Source organism: Penicillium brevicompactum (assembly GCF_028827555.1).
Source record: "Penicillium brevicompactum strain IBT 35665 chromosome Unknown utg000006l_segment0_segment0, whole genome shotgun sequence".
Classification (NCBI taxonomy): domain Eukaryota; kingdom Fungi; phylum Ascomycota; class Eurotiomycetes; order Eurotiales; family Aspergillaceae; genus Penicillium; species Penicillium brevicompactum.
This window is the reverse complement of record NW_026623209.1, coordinates 3541488-3558742: the sequence shown is the minus strand read 5'-3', so window position 1 is coordinate 3558742 and position 17255 is coordinate 3541488. Positions and strand designations below refer to the sequence as shown.

The following is a 17255-nucleotide window of genomic DNA, read 5'->3' as shown; positions in this document are numbered from 1 at the left end:
AATAATGCCCAATGAGAATATTTTCAAGATTGAGAGAAGTTGAGTAGCATTGCATAGTAGGATCTATCATGTATTCCGTGTCCAAGTGCTAGCAAGTAACATACTTAATACTCACTAATTAGTTGGATGAGTTCGGAGTAAACATCGGCAGTAAGGCACCGATATCTCTCCAATGGCAGCCCCACCTGGGATTCTCCGACTCTTCAACCTTTCAGTCGCGTGAATGGCCGTGTACACACACTCCTAGCCAAGTACCGTCTCTTCGGTTCTCAGCATGGAAAATGGCTCTGGCGCGTCCGTCTCGAGCGCAGCTTCCGACACCGAAGAACCCCCGCACGTTTCGATCCAACCGAAAGACATCTTGAACACTGAACCGGCGCAGGATACAATAGATGAGGATCTCCCGGAGACCACCACTCTGATCAACCTCTCTGGTGCCCTGGACAAACAGGCATTACACAGTGACGAACATGACGCGTCGCAACCCAGCCCAAGCGGAGCTCAGAGCGATGCGCCTGCTCAAAGCTCAAGGACAACACCGAGCCTCTTCAACAATCCACCGAATCTTGCGCGTATACGAAAAATCCTGTTTGAGTGCAAGGACCCGATAGAAATCAGCCTGGAAGAATTTGAGACATATTGGCCTTTTATCGACAATGTCTGGGTCAAACAAAGATCGAACGCGAGCAAGGAGGGCCATTGCACCACAGATTACTACATGTGTCGTTTACGGCGCCCAACGCACCGTAGCAATGAAACGCGCCCATTGCCTGCAGGAAAACGGCCTCGTAAGAAGCGCATCCGGGAGGGAGGCATCTGCAATTTCCAGATCAAGGTTGTCCGATTCGAGGGTGCATACTCCGCCGTCACCATCGCTCGAACGCCCGGTAGCTGCAGCCTTCACTCGCATGACCTCGATTACATAGACCGGGTCAAACGGAACTCGGGGCTGATGGAGTATGCGCGGAAGGAGTCCGTAAAGGGGTACCTTCCTTCATCCATTTACACTAAGTTCCAAGAGGAACCGGACAAGCTCGGAGAGGCCGGCGGGCGCTTCTTCACCGTGACCGACGTCCGTAACGTATCTGCCAAATGGCGCATACAGAACCCAGAAGTGAATCTGGTGGCGCATGAGGGCTACGAATATCAAAAGGGCCACGGCATTGTCAAGACCCAGGGCACTGACGGTGTCAACGAAGTCCCCTCGCAGATAAAACCCACCTCGTCCTCCACATCACCCTCCTTACCACCAGACACCTTATTCTTCCCTAGGTTTTCGCTCGACTTCTTACAACCATATCTCCCGAACCACTCCGAGCGTCGGGAATTCCCTCATGTCACCTTGTCATATGCGTCATCGATGGATTCAAAGATCTCCCTTCAGCCTGGAATGCAGACAGTATTATCTGGACCCGAGGCAAAGCTGATGACCCATTACCTCCGCTCCCGACACGATGCCATTCTCGTTGGAGTGGGGACCGTGCTTGCAGATAATCCAGGTCTCAATTGCCGACTCGAGGGAGCTGGTGGGTTCGGTGGTCTTGGTAGGATGTGGCAGCCTAGGCCAGTGATCATTGATCCCACGGGGCGATGGCCGGTCCATCCCGAATGCCGGATGCTGCGAACTGCCGTGGATGGCAAAGGCAAAGCCCCATGGGTTGTAGTGTCCCCGGGGGCTCAGATCAACCCCCAGACGCTGATGATGCTGAAGGGATATGGAGGCGACTTTCTCCGCATTGTGGAATACAATCAGCACTGGCGACTCCGTTGGGAAGCTGTGTTCCGCGCTCTGGCGTCCGAGGGCATCAAGAGCGTCATGATTGAGGGCGGTGGCACGGTCCTAAGTGAGCTGTTGAATCCCGAGTATACCAGCTTCATCGACTCCATCGTTGTGACGGTTGCGCCCACCTATCTTGGACGCGGAGGGGTGAATGTCAGTCCGGATTCGAAACAAGATCCGGAGGGCACACCCAACGCTGCATTGAACCCTCGCGACGTCAAATGGATGCCATTGGGGCAGAACGTGATTATGTGTGGCAAGATTCGACCTGAAGTCGATTAGATGTGTACGTGTAAGTGTACGTGTGTATATAATATGATATAATATGATGAGAAACGATATTGAAATGGCAGTGTGTTTGACCCTTGACTAGTTTCAATAGCTTCCTGGTAAAAATGTCTAGAAATGTCCCAAATGTAGATCTTATGTCGACATCTTCGACTACACCGTGAGGAAGTTATACATCCAGGCTATTTTGGGTTGATCCACCGCCTTTTCTATAAGAGCCCTGGAAAATTCGGCTGCCACCACTCCGCGCAATAATTTGAACTTTTCACCAAAATGGCTGCATCGGAGATTTCACAGTCCCATATGAGCTTCAGGGATGACCCTAATGCAGAAGATTCGCGTCATGGTCATTTCATGAGACAGGCCTTGTTAATGGTATGTTCCCTCCGGCTAGTCATCCTTGGCTAGGGCTTATTCTCACAGGGCGAGAAAGCTATCGAATTAAATGAAACCCCTGTGGGCTGTGTCTTGGTATATAATGATCAAATCGTGGGATTTGGTATGAACGACACCAATAGATCTATGAATGTGGGTACCTTCGATATACCTCATATGCATAGCCACTAACTTCCCCAGGGAACGAAACACGCAGAGTTTATTGCAATTGGACAGATGCTTCAGAGCTACCCCAGGTCGGCTCTCCAATCCACCGATCTCTATGTCACCGTGGAACCGTGTGTGATGTGTGCCTCCGCATTGAAGCAATACCGCATCCGCACTGTGTATTTTGGCTGCGCCAACGATCGATTTGGAGGGACCGGAGGTGTCCTCTCCCTGCATTCCGAGTTCGTATTCCCTCAATTCATTGTAGGATTTGTAAAAGCTGATCTGATGTAGCTCTTCAATTGACCCCAAATATCCGGTCTACGGGGGCTTGTTTGAGAAAGAGGCAATCATGTTACTTCGCCGCTTCTATATCCAAGAGAACGAGAAAGGTAAGCCTCGAAGACTCAAAATTCCATGCACGCCCACTAATACTATGGTAGCTCCTAACCCCAGACCCAAAAAGAATCGAGAATTGAACACCAAATTCGAGGATGGCAGCGAAGAAGCGCCAGCATGGTGATCGTACGGTACAAGCGCCTCGATTTCGGGCCCTTGAGTCTCAACTCTGTGACCCAGACTGAAAAAGGGCCAGGTTCCAGCATATTTTAATAGGCATTCATGTACTTTGCAAAAAGGTATGATGTTTGATCAGAACGGGAATTTGTATTGTATATCGCAATTGCGCCCCAAAAAAACACATACAAAAGTGAATATGTGTACAAATCTGCAATCAAAGAAACTCTCCACCAGTTGCATTTTTCTCCCTGGCTGATGGTTCCAGAGTTCATGAGGAGCCAGTTCGCTCTGCCTCCAACTCCCGCTCGGCTTGCTGGTAGTACTTGGCAGTATCGACGCCGTGCTGGTAGGTCTACATTAGTATCGAACTGGCGTCAGGCTAGACAGTTGAACTCACCTGGTCGTGGTTTACAAGGTTGATCCATGGGATGACGTGGATGAAGAGTTCGGAGTACCGCGAGTTACGGGCAGCCATACCCTGGAGGTAGGAGGACATCTGGGACTTGCCGTACAGGGGCTCACCCTTCTTGACCTTATCGACCATCTCGCGTGTGTCACGCTCGACCTCTCTGCTGTTCTCAGTGAAACCGTAGAAACGTTCTGCAAGAGTGTTAGAACTATCAGCGTGGAAGCTGGGGTGACAGGGTCGTCTTACGGCAGGAACGCTGGTAGAGAACGTGAAGACCGCCGAGAAGACCAACGGCTGTGGCGAGGCGCATGACAGGGGCGAAACCACCGCGGCCGACGTGCGACGGGCTGACTCTCTCCATCACCCAGAAGGAGATGGGAGCGGCCGAGGCCATGCCACCGGCGACGGCCCAATCGGAAGGTCGGGCATATCCAAATACGCGCTTCAAGTGTCTGGTAACGAGGTGAGCTTTGTCAAATCGTGTGAATCCGGGGTAGGTCATACGGGTCGGAATCGATCAACTGTGGGATGTGTTAGTAAGAGACATGTTGCCATGCGCATAACCCCAGAAGGGTGGATTTATGCGGAATCAATCATACCGGGTAGTCGGTGCTGGCCCGCTTGGGGGGCACAATGGCCGTTTTAGTGTCTGTTGCCATGTTGTTTGGGGGGGTCGAGGGTGCAGCGGGATTCGACGTTGGAAGTTCTTGGGAGTTGGAGGAGAGGAGGATAGCACTAGCCTGTTCTGGTTTAGCGCAATTAAGGCGGAGAGTGGTGCAGGTAGCCAATCAGAGCGCAGATAACAGAGCGTTCGCGTCACGCGTCAAGGCGGCATCTGATTGATTGATCTTCAATTGCACATCCAAACTACCCTGGAGCTTTTGCGCCACACTTTTACTTCCTTCTTCCCACTCGACTGAATCAACGACAACCGGGAAAACGTGACTTCTCCTTAATCTTTGTTTTCATAGCTCCCACCTCCCAGCCAACTAATATCCTCTGAATATCGTCACTTTACCCTGTCGATTGACATTACCTGCGATTGCCAAACGCGAACATGTCGGAAGGAGGCTCCCCGGCTGCACTTGATCTTGACGATCTATTCAACTATGACGTGGGTCTAGATGAGATAGTTCCGGACAACAGTGCGGCAAACTCCAACACAAAAGCCTCTGGCGCTGGGGACTCTGCACTCGGATTAGGTCTCGATGATGAAGTCAAAGTCACCAAAAAGCGACAGCCCGTCGCCAAGCTAGACGAAGCCCGGTAAGTTATGGGCGACCGCCCATCTCTAGAGGGAGAGATGTTCTCTGGAAACAACGCGTCCGGGAATAGCGGCTAATACCATTCTTCTGCTAGATTACTCTCACAACCAGGTATTCCTAAGCTGCGGCAATCTGCGAAACGAAAGCTGAGATTCAAAGGCAAAGGACACGAGGTGGGCCATTTCCTGTCCATGGCTGGAGAGGCCGAAACAAGCCCAGAACTAACTTCAGACTCAATAGTTCTCGGATGCCACGCGCCTTCTCAATTTTTACCAACTATGGCTTGACGATCTATATCCACGTGCGAAATTCGCAGATGGCCTCTCAATGATTGAGAAATTAGGACACTCAAAACGGATTCAAGTCATGCGGCGAGAATGGATAGACGAGGAGAAGCCGGGGGTTTCTCGCGACTCCGGAGTGAGTCGAGAAGAACTCGAGAATTCCACTGTGCTTCCCACGTCAGCGAAACTCACCGAAGCACCATCGTCAAACACTGCAGCCCAGCACGGATCCGCTGAAGACCTTTTCATGCCCAATAATGAGAATGCGCCCCCCATAACCAGTCACCCCGAACCCGAGGAAGATGATCTAGATGATCTACTCCGGGAGGATGAGCCAATGACTGATATGCCCAGCACATCCGTCCCCTCGCGGACACCACATCTTCATGATAATGACTTTGATGACTTTGATGCCGATTATGAAGCGATGAAGGAACTTGGAATGTAGTTTGAAGGCATACGATGTACAAGATATTTTAATAATACCGGCCGACTCGACGCCAATTCGAGATCTGCACTGGCGTGCCGTCCAATTAATATGAAATAATATGAAGTATTCTAGGATGATTGCCATTAGACACAAAATCACCTGATATTAACATGATAAGCTTCGAAAAAATAGTGGGAAATGCCGGGGAATTGCATCAGAATAGCATCAGAATTGGGTTCGAAATGATAAATAGCAGAGACATTAGGAGCTAGAGTACAGGAGATGTCCATGATCAGAATATTCACAAGCTAGCGGGTTCCGTGAACACGGAGAATTGACCACCAGCACCAGCCCAGTTCAGCTTCTTTCCGCGAGTGGCAGTGTTGTCGATAGCGGTGGCTACTTCAATGTCATCCTGAGTGCCTTGTCCGGTTTGGTAAGTAGCAGAGAATCCCCACGACCAAGGACGGCCGTCGACATCGATGGCGACACAGTGATCCGACGCAGCTGAGACAACCTTGGCCTTGAAGTTCGGAATGACGGTGGGAGCAATCAAGATACGGGGACGCTCACGCTCGTCTTTGATGACAGCATCGTCCGTGAGCGTGTCAATCTTCAAACCGCTCTGGAAGCCGTCGAGACGACCCCAGACCAAACACTCGCCGTCACGCGCAACTGCAATCGAGTGGTGAGAGCCACCGTCAATTTGGGTGATACCCCGGCCGGTGAGCGATTCCACCACGAGTGGGTGCACAATGGCAGCTTCGTCATCACCGGCACCCTCGCGGAGAGCGGTAGCACCGAAACTGTTCAGTCCCCACGCATAGACCTTGCCTGAGGAGTGCACGGCAAATGAGTGGTATTGTCCACTGCCGATGCAAACGATGTCCTTGGGAAGACCGAACTCTCGGGGCTGCAGACCATTCAATCTGTTGCGCTCCACAATGCGACGACCCAGCTGGTTCTGCTGTCCAGAACCCCACGAGTAAACCCGACCCTTATCATTCAGCGCAAGTACGTGGTTGGCCCCACAAGTCAGATGCTTGATTTTCTTGAGTGAGGAAATAAGCAACGGGGTCTTTTGGACGAGGTTGTTGGCGTCGAAGCCGAGGATTCCATCGTTGCTCTGTGTTGGAAGGTTAGCGCGTGTTTCGATTGCGACGGGATTGCTTCTCGCTCCAACTTACTCGGAAGGTACCCCATCCGTAGACAAGGCCATCATCGGTGAGGGCGAAGCTTGAACTGTCGGCGGCAGCGACCTCGACGAACACAGTGTCCTCTGGGAAAGCATCACTCGGAATGGAAGTAGGATTGGACTCCAGGGGGTTCAATCCACTGTCGTCGTCATCGGAGTCAGAGTCGCTGTTGTCATCCATGTCTTTGTATCCACCATCCCAGTTGGTATCTCTTCCAAGCGCGCCTTGGTCGTTGACGCCCCAGGTGAAGATCTTGTTATCGTGGGTCAGGGCGACGCAGTGCATGCCACCGACGGCAATCTGCACGACTCCGACCTCCTCGGGTGAGAGGAGCTTGTTCAGGCGTGGACGCTTGACATCAATCACGTTCTTGGCGGTTCCCAGTCCCAGTTCACCGGAGCTGCCCTCGCCGCACACAAACACGTTGAGCTTTGTCTTGGGGGCCTCGTTGATGACAACCTTTGCTGCTTTCGCCTTGGGGGGCTGAGGAGCTTTCGGCTTACGAGGTTGCGCCGTAACGCGCGTTCGTTTAGTCTCACGGGGTTTCTCTTCTTCCTCGTCGGCTTTGCGCTTATTTGTCGCGGCGGCCGGTTTCGACTTGACAGTGGCTGCCATCTTGACTGGCTTTTCCGCCTTGGCCTTTGGTTCGGCTTTCGGCTTTTCCGCCTTTACAGCTTTGGAGGTCTTGGTGGTTTTTGTGGTCTTGGTGGTTTTCCCAGTAGTCGCGGGTTTCGCGGTTTTCGCGGGCTTCTCTGGCTTCGCTTTGGCTTCGGCAGGGGCTTTGGAGCGGACTCGCGATGTCCTTTCACTGGCGGCCGTTGAAGCAGCAGCAGCCTTGGGGGCAGCCTTGGGAGGCATGTTGAAATATGTAAAGAATGGTGAAGGGAGGAATGTTTTGGCAAAAGAGAAGGGAAAAAGTGACGCGGGAAAAAAAAGTGCCAAGCCAAAACATCAATAAAGCCGGCATTCTCCCCAGCCCCCCTAAGTATTCCACCATATGACTTGCTTTCTTTGTTTCTCCTCGGGGTTCTTTATTGATCTATGCTTATAGATGACTAGACTTCGATCATGATCTTGTATTGTTTGTATTATGAGGTCTGCTATTGTTCCATTCATATACGGTACACTAAACATTTATGGACTCTAGACTATAGAAAGTTAGCAATTTCCACTACAGTGAGCTTTTCAATGGCAGACATAATATGGATTCAACGGTGTGATGTGAATCAGAAAGCAGAATTGAGCTCTATTGAGTATTTTATGTATCAAAATCCCTCAGTTGAAGTAGAATAAAAGGGACAGACTACGGATATTTCTCATTATAGCCCTGCGAACATATATCCATGAATATGAGTAACCTCCAAGGCTCTGAATATCCATGGATCTACACACAGATACATTTATCAATACATATTGTACATTTTATATCCAAAATCCAATCGTAAATAATTACATCCCCACACAAAACATTGGCTTCGAGCAAAATGTGCCTGAGGTGTCAAGTGACATATCAACTTTGCTCCGCGTATCTATCGGCACCTCCAATTCTCTAGCCTAACATCTTGACAACCAGAGCTCGAGTATAAGACGGTCATCATATGACCATGTGAGACTCAGATGGCAATCGATGGAGAGCATGAACCGCCCATGATGCCTAAAGGTTGGAGAGAACCGGCCTCGTCAATCCTTGCCACGCACCTCGCGCCGCGTCTGGCAACCCAAGGGCATGAATCAAACATCAGCCGCGAAACTTTTGCACAACTACGCCAGGAACTTCTCGGCGAGACGCATAGTCAAATACGCGTCGAAGAGGATGTTACCGACGTCAACAAACTCATCTGCATTGTTCTCAAGGCTGGTTTAGAGATTAGCCCCAACGCCAGCGCCCCAGACTCCGACCTGGAAGGCCAAGTCCTTGACTGCTTGGATATCATCCGTGCCAGTATCGAGAAAGCCCCACAGGCCCTGTGGGAACCCTCTGATCCATCCATATTTGCCGAGGATGTGCATGCTCCTCTGTACACATGGCTGATCCTACGACTGATCCGACTTGCTAACATCTGGACCACCGAGAATGTGCGAGAAAAAATACAGCTGATTTGGGCAAATCTAGCTTATATCCAGCTAAGGCAGGCTCGTCCCTTGCCCGCAAGCTATGCTGTCTCCGCTTTTCTGCGCGCTTGCACGTCAGGTTTGTCCGGCACTCCCCGCTAGACCAAGAACGTGGAACTAATGTCTCTCTCTTTTTTCTCTCTCTCAAAAGACATGCTTCTCTCGCTTGAATCTTTGCAGAACAACAATCCTCGAGATGCACGATTCAAGAGCCTGTCACTACCCGCAGCGGATGGATCGCTTGCCCAAGACGTTGAGCACCTTGGCATCTCTCCCGGGATACTAATGCAGAAGACCGCCATTGGGGGATTCTTGCAGGCATCTTCGTTAACATGTAGATTACTGGACGCATTCAATCCAAGGGGTGCGATGAAACCCCGTGCCAAACACCAGGACTTCATAGTTCGCCAGAACTTTTCCTGGATGTTGAATGGATTCAACCGCCTCCGGAAAGTCATTGTCGAATGGTTGCAGATGACGAGAATCCAACTAATGCCTGAGGATGAAAGTGTGTGTCTACAATATTTGGCACACTTGCACCGTTGCAGCGCACCGGAGTCGACCTTTTCCGGTCTTCTTTCGAACATGAGCTTGATCTCTACATGGTCACAGTGTCTGTGTGGATTCCTGGGTGTTGACTGTATCGATCAATTGCCCTCTGTCCAAGCCATGTTGAGTCGTTTCCTAGATGATTTATCACAGATTGCCAAAAGTTCTAACTCATTGGTGCCACATTTGAGAGAAATTTTACATCCAACTTTGACCGAGATCAAGGACGGTCATTCCATCTTTCAATCTCTCGAGCTGTGTTTCCAGGTAAGCAGACGTGTGAATCCCAGCGCATGCTATCTGTCGAGCTGACAATGGACCAGACATCTCTTCAGAATCTACATACTCTCCTCTCGGATGATACCCTGCTGCTAACGCCGGAGTCCCCCAGAGAACAGCCAGTGGAGCATCTAGGAGAATCGAAGGTTATACTTCAGAAGTCCGCTTTACTCCACCGCATCGATCCGCAGGGGGAGATCAGAGCTTCGAAAAGATTATGTCTTCCTGGTTCCCCAAATGAACCTATCGATCACGATGTGCTCAAGCTGCTTGTAGGCAGAGTGTCTTCTATCATTCAATCTGACTCAGGTGGGACGATGGCAGAACTATGCACTTCTGTTCAGTAAGTATTCAGAAAATGGGTCTTGTGGAATGCGTTGCTGATTCATCTCAAAGGAAATCATATGAGAGCCTTTCGGAGCCCCAGAAAAATGAAGTACTGGATACTCTGGGCAAGATGGCATGTGCTGCAGCAGGGATACTTTCGAAACATTCATCTGAAGTCATCATACGCGACACGTTCACTTGTCAAACATGTGATGCTGAACAGCCTACTGATGATCGCTTTGCTCATGGAGACCCACCTGATTTCGAGGATATCTGGTCATTGTTCAATTCCATTCTACCGAGACTGACACGCATTCCTGGTCCACGGATTTCCGCTATGGTGGCACTGAGGAGGATTTTGACGCACGCTCCCCATTCAAACCAAATGCACATCTCAACCTCAGCTTCTGGTGAATTTTGTCTGCATTCTCTCCGCAGCTCAATCAGAGAACTGCGTATTGCAACTGCGTGCGTGACCTGGATCTATCGTCAGCTGTTGATATTGACCTTTTCTCTAGACACTCAGTGGTGGCTTTTGTGAGGCCAAACTTGCCTATAGAAATCCGTCGGGCAAATTTTGTTACAGTACTCGAATGGCTTAGGAATCTCTCCGGCAAGGATGACACCCCTTTGCAGGAAGCTTGTATCATGACACTTTGTGGTTTGGCAATGTAAGCTTCCAATCCCCACCAACTGCCCTCTTCTGGGCTCCATATCTCACACGAGGAAACACCTAGAGTTTCGGAAGATGAAGAGAAGAACATTATCCTTTTGCGGCTGCTGGAGTACCTCGGTCATCCAAACCCGTATGTCTGTGCAGTCGCTTACAACGAAGTGAGTGTCTATGAATCTGTTGCTTTACTTTCCCTCTACAAAAAAAAAAAAAAAAAAAGATGAAGAAGAATTGGGCAACACGAAATGATCAATGAAAAGACGAGGTGACTGACACTCAGCTTAGCTATCTAAACTCGCGCAACACTTTTCTTTGACCCCTGCTGGCTTGTTTCGACCTTACTGGAGAACTTTGTCGGTAACAGTCGTCAAGAACCTTCAATCTCGTCCTTACATGGCTGAGCAATTGTGCGATTTGCTTGGCATGAAAGTTGATGGTTTCCTCCGACTAACCGAAATCCACGTGCTGCCTTACTTGGTGCTGACACGAAAGCGAGATATCATTTGCAGAATCGGGGCTAGTCGCAATGAAGGCGAGTCTGCCTTTGATGTCTGCTCAGAAAAGAACAACCTGGCTGCAATTCTCGCTTTCCTCTTGTCCCAAGAATCAGATAACCCCGAGGCCATGATCATGTCTCTACTAGCAGAAATTGATCCTGCTTTCAAGGGTCGATCTCTGGCAGAGTTGGTCAGAATAGAGCCGATCCTGATTGCTTGTGACTTGCTGAAGAGTCTTGGCGATGCAGGCGAGCAAAAGAAAGAGAGATTCAACCAAGCCCTCCACCGATTAGCCACGTTTGTTCCGCGGAAAATCGTACACGGAGGCTCATCAAAAAAAGCGGATCTGAGTCACTTTATCGAGGAGCACGTCCTCGGGATAATCACACAGTTTGCAAATGCCATCAACGACTTCCAGGTGAGACAGACGCTAGCAGAAAAACGGAGAAACATCAAAGCCATCGAAGAGATGATCAACATCGCGCAAGGCCATGTCAGCAGTGCATTGCCTCAAGTGTGTGCTTGTCTTCGATCTGCATTGGATATTGAGGAACTATGCGACTATGCATTTTCTGCTTGGAAGACATTGATCAGTTCCCTTAGTGAAGAGGACCTTGAGCCCATCATCGACCAAACACTAGCGATTGTGATCCGGTATTGGGGTATTATGACTGGAGAAAGCAGAAGTCGCGCCTTTGAACTCATCGACTACATCTTGACAAATCACTCCAGTCTCGTGCGAGATACTTTCAACACCATGCCTTCACTTGCGTCGATTCCCGAGCTGGCCCCATTTGAAGCCAAAATCAATGATCTCAGGGCGCAAATGGACGTACGAAGCCAATTTTTGGCTTTGATACGTCGATGTCAAAGCGAAAACTCCACTGTTGTCGAGCAAGCTCTGATGGAACTAACTCCTTTCCTGTCGGCGAATGAGGAATTCCTCCACGACTCTGTTCTGAGTGAACAGCCGGATCCTGTTATTGCGCAGTTGACGAGATCGTTGCTAGATTGCTGTGTGAAATTCAGCACCATCTCCGATAATATTACTTTGCTTTCAGCTAGGTGTCTCGGACTTGTTGGCTGCCTTGATCCAAATCGGGTTGAGACGATCAAAGAGAAAAAAGACATACTTGTTTTGTCCAACTTTGACAGGATGGAAGAGACAGTTGCGTTCATCCTATTCTTCCTACAGCACGTGTTGGTTGAAGCATTTCTGTCTGCTTCCAATACCCGGGCTCAGGGGTTTCTAGCATGGGCAATGCAAGGCTTGCTCAAATTCTGCAAACTCAATGCTCTCTTGACACAACGCTCTCGCGATATGCAGGGGGATGAAAAATACCAACGCTGGATAGAGCTTCCGGAAAGCGTCCGAAACACTCTTACCCCATTTCTTACGTCCACGTATACTGTCACTGTTGTGACTAATCATTCTGATGTCAAATATCCGCTGTTTTCTCCCAAGTTGACACACAGTGAATGGCTCCGCACACTAGTACAGGATCTTTTGCAAACTGGCAATGGAGACAATGCCAAAATGGTGTTCTCGATATCGAGTCGTGTTGTGAAGGGCCAGGACATTTCCATTTCCTCGTTCCTTTTACCATTTGCAGTGCTGAATCGCATTGTGGGAGGGACCAAGCAAGAGCAAGATGACATGCAGAACGAGCTGATGAGTGTCCTTTCGCACCCGGTTACCGAGATGAACAACAACGCTCGCGAGACAATCATAAGCAGCAGCCAGGTGAGATGTCCTCTTGTAGTCGCGAAAATAGATACTAACCATGGCTTGCTCAGAGCGTTTTCGAAGTTCTAGACTACTTATCCAGGTGGCTTCAAGGCAAGAAGAAGCACCTCAATAGTCTGAACCACAACTCCAACCATTCAAGTCGATCATACAAAGATCTCAGCCGTGACGCTCTAATTGATAAATACTCTTCACAGATCAAGTCGGTCGAGAACCTGCTCTCTTCAATCCCGCCCGAGGTTATCTCTAAACGGGCTGTTGAATGCAAATCATTCTCAAAAGCGCTTTTCCATTGGGAACAGTACATCCGAAAGTCTAGGGCTCACACAGAAGCAGAAGGACGAACCGGCCTCGAGCCCTTGTATCAAAGATTGCAAGATATCTACAGTCAAATTGATGAGCCTGATGGCATTGAAGGAATTTCAAGCCATCTGTCCGCATTGGATATTGACCAACAGATCCTTGAGCATCGCAAAGCAGGGAGATGGGCCACTGCGCAGAGTTGGTATGAGTTGCAACTCGAAAAAGAGCCTGACAACATTGATGCGCAATGGAATCTCGTCACTTGCCTCAAAGAATCTGGCCAACAAGGTGAGATTTATCGGGAATCGCTTGAAGCCTTCATTCCACTCTTGCTAAACTCACTGTGTCTTAGATGCTATTCTCACCCGGTTTGAGGTTCTCAAGGAGAATGAATCATCAGCTTCACGCTTCCTTCCATACGCGGTTGAATCGTCATGGATTATGAGTAGATGGGACAAGCTCGAGGGCTACCTTGATCTTTGTGCTCGGCAAGGCACCGAAGAGTTCAATGTCGGCATAGGGTCAGCTCTCGACGCTCTACGCCGCAAGGAAATGGGGCGATTCACACAAAAAATCAACGAACTTAGACTAAGCGTCGCCCGATCTCTGACCACAAACTCCGCGGCATCACTTCAATCGTGCCATGATGACATGCTTCGTTTACATGCCTTGTCTGAAGTTGAGTCAATCGCAAAGGCAGGGTCGGTTTCCTCGCACCCGAGCCTGCTCGGTACCCTGGACCGGCGATTGGATGTTTTGGGGGGTTATCTCACCGACAAGCAATATCTTCTGGGACTAAGGAGAGCCACAATGGAGCTAGCGTGAGTACTTCGCCTAGATGATAGGGAAACTGCTAAAACATGCGATGCAGGGGTGAATTTGCGAATTCCGATATATCAGCTGCATGGCTCACTAGTGCTCGTCTTTCAAGGAAAGGCAACTTTAGTAGCCAGGCATACCATTCAATGCTGAACGCTGCGCGGTTGAAAGACAGGTCTGCTACGATTGAACACGCACGGCTCCTATGGAAGGATGGACATCATCGGAAAGCAATTCAAACCCTTGAGGGAGCAATCTCCGCCAATGAAACCGCCCCAACCACATCCTCTTCAGTTGATCTTGAAGCCATGTCATTCCTCTCAGGCCGTGGGCAGCATCAGAATGAGTCCACTGCTCTTGTAAGTTCAACGCACGGGCAATGCTACATCGTGGCTAGATGCTAACTCGCACAGGCGCATTTGATGCTAGCCAAGTGGACGGATAGAGCTGGCCAAACGCACTCACAGGCCATTGTCCAGAGATACCGAGAAGCCATCAAGCTGTATCCCAAGTAAGTAAAATTATGACACTTTCAAGTCATGCTTGAATACTAATTCATACCAGGTGGGAGAGGGCGCACTACTACCTGGGCAAGCATTACAACAAAATTTTGGAGTCTGAAAAAGCCAAACCTTTGGGAAAGGAAGCCCAGATATAGTCAGTTTTGCAATATTTCCCTACTTGAGTTTTAACTAACCCTGAGACTCTAGCCTGAGTGGAGAAGCCACAAAGCTTGTTATTGACAACTATCTCCGTTCACTCACTTACGGAACCAAATATGTCTTCCAGACGTTGCCCAAGCTTCTGACTCTTTGGCTTGAGCATGCCTCTATTGTTGAACAGCCCATCGACCCAAAGAGAGGTGATAACGAGTGAGAGCCTTCCCATTGAACTCATCCTTCTATTCTTAGTCGTTTCAGAGGAAACTAATGATTACTTTGCCATAACCCAGAGAATTCCAAAAACACACAAAAGCGCAAAGACAGAAGAGCCTTGATGAGATGCACTTGCAACTTAAGAAATTTATTGACAAGCGACTCCAATCGGCTTTGGTGAGTCAAAGAGAGCTCCGATTGCTCGGGCATGTTTACATGGCTAACGATCATAGTTGTTCACGATCCTGCCCCAGGTGGTTGCACGAATCTGTCACCCCAACACCACAGTCTATGACCTCTTGACGCGCATCGTAGCCAAAGCGGTTCATAGTTTTCCACAGCAAGGCCTTTGGACAGTCCTTGCTGTCGTCAAGTCCTCTAACAAAGATCGTGCATCCAGGGGTTTCACTTGCCTGCAGAAAATTGTGGTTGGTGCCATTGAGCCAGAGGGAAATGCAAAACGCTAATTGGATTAGGATTATGGCAACAAGTCCAAGGGAGGATCTGCAACAGCAGCAGAGATTCGCCGGATGATCTCTCAAGGGACTAAAATCTCAGAAGAACTACTTCAGCTATGTCTTGCTACCGTAGAAGACAAGGCCTCGAAAGTCCAACTTGGTCGTCACTTGGGTTTCAACCACAAGGTCGCGCCGTGCCGACTGGTGGTTCCTTTCCAGGCGATGTTGATCCCAAGTCTCCCCGCTAGTCAGAACATTGAATACATCAAAGGGTTTAGGGCCTTTCCTCGAGACCCAACAACCATCGAAGGTACATCAGCCAGCCCCAGAAGTTTGAACAGAGCTAATGAAGACCAGCGGTTCTTGATGAAGCCCAGATTCTGAATTCACTTCAGAAGCCACGCAAAATCAGCTTGCGGGGGTCTGACGGCAAGGTCTACAATGCACTCTGCAAACCCAAAGATGATCTCCGCAAAGACCAACGTCTCATGGAATTCAATAATATGATCAACAGATTCTTGAAGAGGGACGTTGAGTCAAGCAAGCGGCGCATGTGTGAGTTATGGAACACTCCCCCTCTTCTGTGTGTCAATTACGAAACTGACACTGGGTAGACATCAAAACATATGCCGTGACACCACTCAACGAAGAATGTGGTCTCATTGAATGGGTTGACAACCTTCGTACATTACGAGAGATTGTCATCAAGCTGCTGCGTGAAAGAGGCATCGCCCCAAATGTAGGCTAGCAACTAAGTTCCATCGTCCTCACTGGGCTATCTCACTAACTTTTCTCATAGTACAACGAAATTCGACACTATCTCAACGAAATCTGCACTGATCGGTCATTTGCAAAGCTGCCCTTGTTTACGAACAAGATCCTAGCAAAGTAAGTTGGATCCCAATCTAGTCTGTGACTTGAACATTCTGATAAGTTTAGGCTTCCCCCGGTTCTTCATGAATGGTTTGTTGAGATGTTCCCGGAAACTGAGGCTTGGTTTACGGCAAGATTGAGGTATACTCGATCTTCAGCCGTGATGTCAATGGTTGGATACGTCCTTGGGTATGTCAACCATGATTCTGGCAGCTTTTTGTGGTACTAATCTGCGACTTTTTGCTTGGGAATAGCCTAGGTGATCGACATGGCGAGAATCTTTCTTTCGAAGAAGGTACCGGTGGACTCCTACATGTCGACTTCAATTGCCTCTTTGACAAAGGCCAAACATTTGAAAAGCCCGAAGTGGTGCCTTTCCGATTGACACACAATATGGTCGATGCCTTTGGTGCTTATGGATACAATGGTCAGTTTAGACAACCGCTCGACATGTCCTCATGCTAATTTGCGGTGTAGGCCCCTTCAGGAGAACCTGCGAGATCACCCTCAGCCTTCTTCGACAAAACGAGGACGCTCTGATGACCGTCCTCGAGACATTCTTGCACGACCCAACGACGGATTTTATTGGAAAAAGGGTAAGTACCGATTTGTGTAATTTCAATACTACTTCTGACCAATCTCATTCAGCGCCGTACTCATGTGAATGTGCCCGACACCCCAGCTGGTGTTTTGGAGGATGTTCGAAACAAGCTCCGTGGCTACATGTCTAAGCAGCCGATCGCACTCTCTGTGGATGGCCAGGTGGACGAGCTTATTGTGCAGGCAACAGACAAGAGAAAGTTGGCTTCGATGTATATTGGATGGTGTTCGTTTTTCTGATCTCGTGTATGGAATGCATCTTCCAATCAAGTGGCTTATTGTTTTATGTAAGACGAGAGCTTAGCCCGTCTACTGAGCATCGCGAACTCAACGATTGAGGAAAGAAAAAGATTTTCTTATGGCATCAGAATTTTGCTGGGAGACGAATCCATCTATCAGTACCTTCATCGACTTGACTTAGCCAACAGA

The 17255-nt window shown here is 49.2% G+C and overlaps 6 protein-coding genes across 6 annotated transcripts; 4 read left to right on the top strand and 2 right to left on the bottom strand.

Annotated features, from left to right (window-relative positions):
* Positions 1–274: 274 nt before the first annotated feature.
* N7506_009532 (RibD family protein) lies at positions 275–2062 on the top strand (the record flags this gene model as incomplete). The annotated part of the gene is made up of 1 exon (XM_056958825.1): positions 275–2062. The coding sequence occupies one exon, from the start codon at positions 275–277 to the stop codon at positions 2060–2062; it is 1788 nt and encodes a 595-aa protein (XP_056808215.1).
* A 279-nt stretch (positions 2063–2341) lies between these two features.
* On the top strand, positions 2342–3134 carry N7506_009531 (nucleoside deaminase; the record flags this gene model as incomplete). Its single annotated transcript, XM_056958824.1, has 5 exons — positions 2342–2443; positions 2492–2596; positions 2645–2853; positions 2906–3003; positions 3055–3134. The coding sequence occupies 5 exons, from the start codon at positions 2342–2344 to the stop codon at positions 3132–3134; spliced, it is 594 nt and encodes a 197-aa protein (XP_056808214.1).
* Positions 3135–3398: 264 nt separating this feature from the next.
* Positions 3399–4198, bottom strand: N7506_009530 (putative NADH-ubiquinone oxidoreductase 21 kDa subunit; the record flags this gene model as incomplete). Its single annotated transcript, XM_056958823.1, has 5 exons — positions 3399–3473; positions 3528–3730; positions 3786–3991; positions 4044–4060; positions 4139–4198. 5 exons carry the CDS (start codon positions 4196–4198, stop codon positions 3399–3401), a joined length of 561 nt encoding a protein of 186 aa, XP_056808213.1.
* Positions 4199–4596: 398 nt separating this feature from the next.
* On the top strand, positions 4597–5536 carry N7506_009529 (Chromosome segregation in meiosis protein 3; the record flags this gene model as incomplete). Its single annotated transcript, XM_056958822.1, has 3 exons — positions 4597–4805; positions 4899–4977; positions 5045–5536. The coding sequence occupies 3 exons, from the start codon at positions 4597–4599 to the stop codon at positions 5534–5536; spliced, it is 780 nt and encodes a 259-aa protein (XP_056808212.1).
* Positions 5537–5819: 283 nt separating this feature from the next.
* On the bottom strand, positions 5820–7572 carry N7506_009528 (RCC1-like domain-containing protein; the record flags this gene model as incomplete). Its single annotated transcript, XM_056958821.1, has 2 exons — positions 5820–6644; positions 6706–7572. The coding sequence occupies 2 exons, from the start codon at positions 7570–7572 to the stop codon at positions 5820–5822; spliced, it is 1692 nt and encodes a 563-aa protein (XP_056808211.1).
* Positions 7573–8331: 759 nt separating this feature from the next.
* Positions 8332–17066, top strand: atrA (protein kinase MEC1; the record flags this gene model as incomplete). Its single annotated transcript, XM_056958820.1, has 23 exons — positions 8332–8905; positions 8978–9642; positions 9699–9997; positions 10051–10449; positions 10500–10652; positions 10719–10815; positions 10940–12895; positions 12949–13489; positions 13554–14022; positions 14073–14379; positions 14434–14531; positions 14585–14677; positions 14731–14892; positions 14973–15072; positions 15129–15323; positions 15372–15663; positions 15711–15908; positions 15968–16092; positions 16153–16241; positions 16293–16415; positions 16481–16653; positions 16704–16822; positions 16875–17066. 23 exons carry the CDS (start codon positions 8332–8334, stop codon positions 17064–17066), a joined length of 7419 nt encoding a protein of 2472 aa, XP_056808210.1.
* Between the last annotated feature and the right edge of the window lie 189 nt (positions 17067–17255).